The sequence below is a fragment of the Mus pahari genome, chromosome 1, assembly GCF_900095145.1.
Source record: "Mus pahari chromosome 1, PAHARI_EIJ_v1.1, whole genome shotgun sequence".
NCBI lineage: Eukaryota > Metazoa > Chordata > Mammalia > Rodentia > Muridae > Mus > Mus pahari.
The window spans coordinates 3,686,286-3,690,205 of NC_034590.1; the positions used below are offsets into that span (position 1 = coordinate 3,686,286).

A 3,920-nucleotide genomic window follows, 5' to 3' on the forward strand; every position below is an offset into this window, starting at 1 on the left:
GGGAATGCGGCAGAGAGGTTTGGTCAGGGGGCCCACCATGCTTTTGGTCAGGGCGGGAATGCGGCAGAGAAGTTTGGCCAGGGGGCCCACCATGCTTTTGGCCAGGGCGGGGATGTGGCAGAGAAGTTTGGCCAGGGGGCCCACCATGCTTTTGATGAGGGTGGAAATATGGCAGAGAAGTTTGGCCAGGGGGCCCACCATGCTTTTGGCCAGGGCGGGGATGTGGCAGAGAAGCTTGGCCAGGGGGCCCACCATGCTTTTGGTCAGGGCAGGGATGTGGCAGAGAAGCTTGGCCAGGGGGCCCACCATGCTTTCGGTCAGGATGGGAGAGAAGGAGGCAAAATGGTGCAAGGGGCTGATCAAGGACTTAGCCATGCTGCAATGGAGGCACAGCAGTTTGGTCATGGTCATGGGCATGGTTATTATGCTGCAGGGCAGACTTGGCAAGAAGGGGACAAAGTAATGCATCCTGGGGTCAGCCAGGCTGGGGAGGAGATGGAGCAGTTTGGCCAGGGTGTCCACCATACTATTAAACAGGCTGAAAAGGAAGCAGAAAAAGTGGCCCATGGGGTACAGAATGGAGTCAACCAGGCCGGGAAGGAGACACAGAAAGTTGGCCAAGGGGTCCAGACTGGGTTCAACCAGGGTCAAAAGGAAGCAGAAAAAGTGGCCCACGGGGTCCAAACTGGGGTCAACCAGGCCGGGAAGGAGACACAGAAAGTTGGCCAAGGGGTCCAGACTGGGTTCAACCAGGGTCAAAAGGAAGCAGAAAAAGTGGCCCACGGGGTCCAAACTGGGGTCAACCAGGCCGGGAAGGAGACACAGAAAGTGGGCCAAGGGGTCCAAACTGGGGTCAACCAGGCCGGGAAGGAGACACAGAAAGTTGGCCAAGGGGTCAACTATGCTGCCGGCCAGGCCGAGAAGGAAGCGGAGAAGCTTGGCCAAGGTGTCCACCATGCTGCTGGCCAGGAAATGAACAGGTTGCAGCAAGATGTTCATAATGGGGTCAACCAACCCAGCAAGGAGGCCAACCAGCTGCTGAATGTAGGTGAACAGAGGTGGGGAAACTGGGGAGAAGGGGGTTGTGGGAGGGAAGAGGCTAAACCTTTGGGAAGCCATAACACTGGGTTCCCTACCTTCCTTCTCCACCTCCATTACTACAGAGCTGGTGGCCAGCTGGTTTAGACCATCTTGTCTGCAAAGCTTCCCCTGAGACAAGGTGAAAGGGATCTAGTCCTCCTATCCGGCCCATCCTACATGAGGGAACCTAACCTGTTCTCTCTCCTGGGACCAGGAAATAGTTCTGATCCCAGACATTGTACAAACAGATAGCAGCTGAGAAAACCCACAGTTGGGGAGGAGCTTTGGTGACAGGCTCTGCTGTGTTCTGTCCTTGTAGCAAGCCTCTGAGGTGGTCAAGATGAGGGCACTGACTCTAACATTTAGATAAGGAAACTAAGGCTCAGAGAGGCCAGGGGGACTTGCTGAGGTCAATGGAGAGTGCTCAGTGCGTGAGATGCAGGTCTGGAGTTTTCTTTCTTCCTTTGCCTTTCTGACTGGGTGGCGAATAAGCTTCTGGAGTACTCTCATACCCATATTTGTAGAGGGAACAGATGCTGGAGACCAGGTAAGCTGCAACAGAGCAGGCACCAAGGAAATACCTGGGGTGGTCCATCCAGTAGCAGGCTGATTCCTGTACAGCCCAGTTCCCAGTTCTCCATACGCTTGAGTGAAGAGTCACTGAGATCTGAAAGCTGGGATACCACCCCAAGGATGGATCCAGGTCTCAGAGCCCAGAGCCACATCTGCTGCCTGGAAGGAGCCATGGAGGGCTGGGTGGGGAGGAGGGGACTAAAGAGAGTCCTGAGTAGAGAATAGGACCCTGAATGAGACACCCAAGTGGACTCTGGAACAGGGTCAAGAGCCTTTGTGGGTGGAGTGCCATGGGGTGGGTGTGGCCTGTGCTGAGTGATGCTCTGGGCTCAAGAGCGAGAATGAGCTGAGTTAGGCTTGAGGCTACATTGTAGCAAAGTGATTAAAAATCAGGGCTGAGCGTGAATGATGGTTCTCGTATTTGTGTGGGTCCTTTGAGTCCTTCTTCTGCAAGATGGAAACATTTCCTGAATAATGAATTTAAAGAGAGCTTGGGTGAGGGGCGTCCACAAGGACATCCTTCCTGGAGTTCTGTCCAACTCTCCTAATCAGTTTAGCAGCCAGGGGCGCTGGGTTGTCTCTCAGGATCACGAGCGAGGAGCCCTGGGGTTCAGCTAGGTTCCCACTCCAGACCCAGTCATATTAGCAGGGGCAGGTTCCTGATGAAAAGGAATGAGGAAGACCCTCATGGGTCAAGGGGTGGTAGTGATGATCTGGGTTTGTCAACAGGGGTCTCATCAAGGTCAAAGCGGATACGGAGGCCAGCACGGAGGGGCCGCAACCACTACAGTAGTATCTGGGGTGAGTCTCTGGGTGTAACATGGGTTTGGAGCCGGGAGAGGGGAGTGGAGGCTACTTGAGGTTCTCCTAAGGACAGTGGTTGGTTGAAGGTTGATAAGTTGCTTTGTCCTTGAATTCCAGGCCTCGGTCAACAAGCCATTTATCAACTTCCCAGCTCTTTGGAGGGTGAGTGCTGCATGATCCCCAGTCCCCTTGAATTCCCTTCCCATAGCCTTCTTGCAGTCAGCATCCGGTTGGACAGACTCAGCCTCTGTAGAGACCATCTAACCAGTTCTCCCAGCTCTGCTCTGGCCTTTCGTCACTCACTTGCAGCTTTTGGGCACTTTCCAGTCCCAACTAACAAACATCAGCTGACAGAAATCACCTCCAGGGCACTGAAGCATCTGGGAGCCAGGGAGGGTGGGGATACTGAAACCATCTCTCCCGTGCTCATCTGGGCTCCTCACCATCTCTCCTCCCATTCTCAGTGGCTAGCTGCCTCCCCTTCTTATTGGCCTACCTGTGAATACCTCTGCTCCCCGGCCCTGCAGCTTTGCGTGGGTGCGCTGAGTAGTGGCAATTTGGTTTGTCAGGTTGTTCCCTGCCAGGCTGAGAGTGTAAATCCCTGTAGAAGTCTGGTCCTTTCTCCAGCTTTGTCTTTGTCTTTTTCTTTTTTTAAACATTTAAAATCGTGTGTGTGTGTGTGTGTGTGTGTGTGTGTGTGTATACACTATGTTTTGGATCCCTTGCAACTAGAGTTACAGGTATTTGTGAGCTGCATGAAGTGGGTGCTGGGATCTAAATTTGGGTCTTGATGATTGAACAGCAACTGCTGTTAACTGCTTCCTGGACTTAAAGCCCAGGATCCGGGGTTTGTCACAGCTCCAACTCAGAGTAGCAGAGGGTTCTCTGAGGTTCGACACACAGGGCTTCTTCTGTAGAATGCCCACCCCAAGCTGGTCTCCCTGAGAGAGGTGTATCCTCATCATTCCAAGGTAAACAGCTAGTCGCTCTATCACTTCTCAAGGGTGAAACAGGAGCCCAGATCTCAGCCCCTGTGGCCATGTGTTTAACACCTTTCCTCTCTCTTTCAGAGTATCGCCGCCACCATGCCCTAAACTGATGCCCAGGCAACAGAACGCTCCTGTTGTCACACCAGCTGAACCAACCCAGAGGAGCAGGGGCTTGGGGAGAGCTTCCTGAGTGCCCTTGAGAGGGCTGCTTTGAGCTTTGTGAATAAACTTGAACACACTCTCCCTTTTCATCATGACTCACTGTGCTTCTTAGAGAGGGATAGGCAGAGCTGGGGTGGCAGGCTCGTACTTCCATCCTTGATGGAAGGATCTAGGAACTTGCTGTATAGGATGGAAAGAGCTGGAGACTTCAGGATGATTAGCTTGAAGAGGGCAGTTCCCAGAGGCAAGCTACCCTTGGCTAATGTGCAGTGTTTGCGCTCAGCTGGCTAGGAAGGGAAGCAACCACTGGCA

At 53.4% G+C, this 3,920-nt stretch overlaps 1 protein-coding gene across 1 annotated transcript in view; it reads left to right on the forward strand.

Annotated features, from left to right (window-relative positions):
• Sbsn (suprabasin) overlaps positions 1-3,691 on the forward strand; it is a 4,768-nt gene extending 1,077 nt beyond the window's left edge. The window contains exons 2-5 of the mRNA XM_021214999.2: positions 1-1,044; positions 2,383-2,454; positions 2,575-2,619; positions 3,528-3,691. The exon at positions 1-1,044 is cut by the window's left edge and continues 1 nt beyond it. Of these exons, the coding sequence (XP_021070658.1) occupies positions 1-1,044; positions 2,383-2,454; positions 2,575-2,619; positions 3,528-3,551 (1,185 nt within the window). The 3' untranslated portion in view covers positions 3,552-3,691. The remainder of the gene's footprint in view (positions 1,045-2,382; positions 2,455-2,574; positions 2,620-3,527) is intronic.
• Positions 3,692-3,920: the final 229 nt, after the last annotated feature.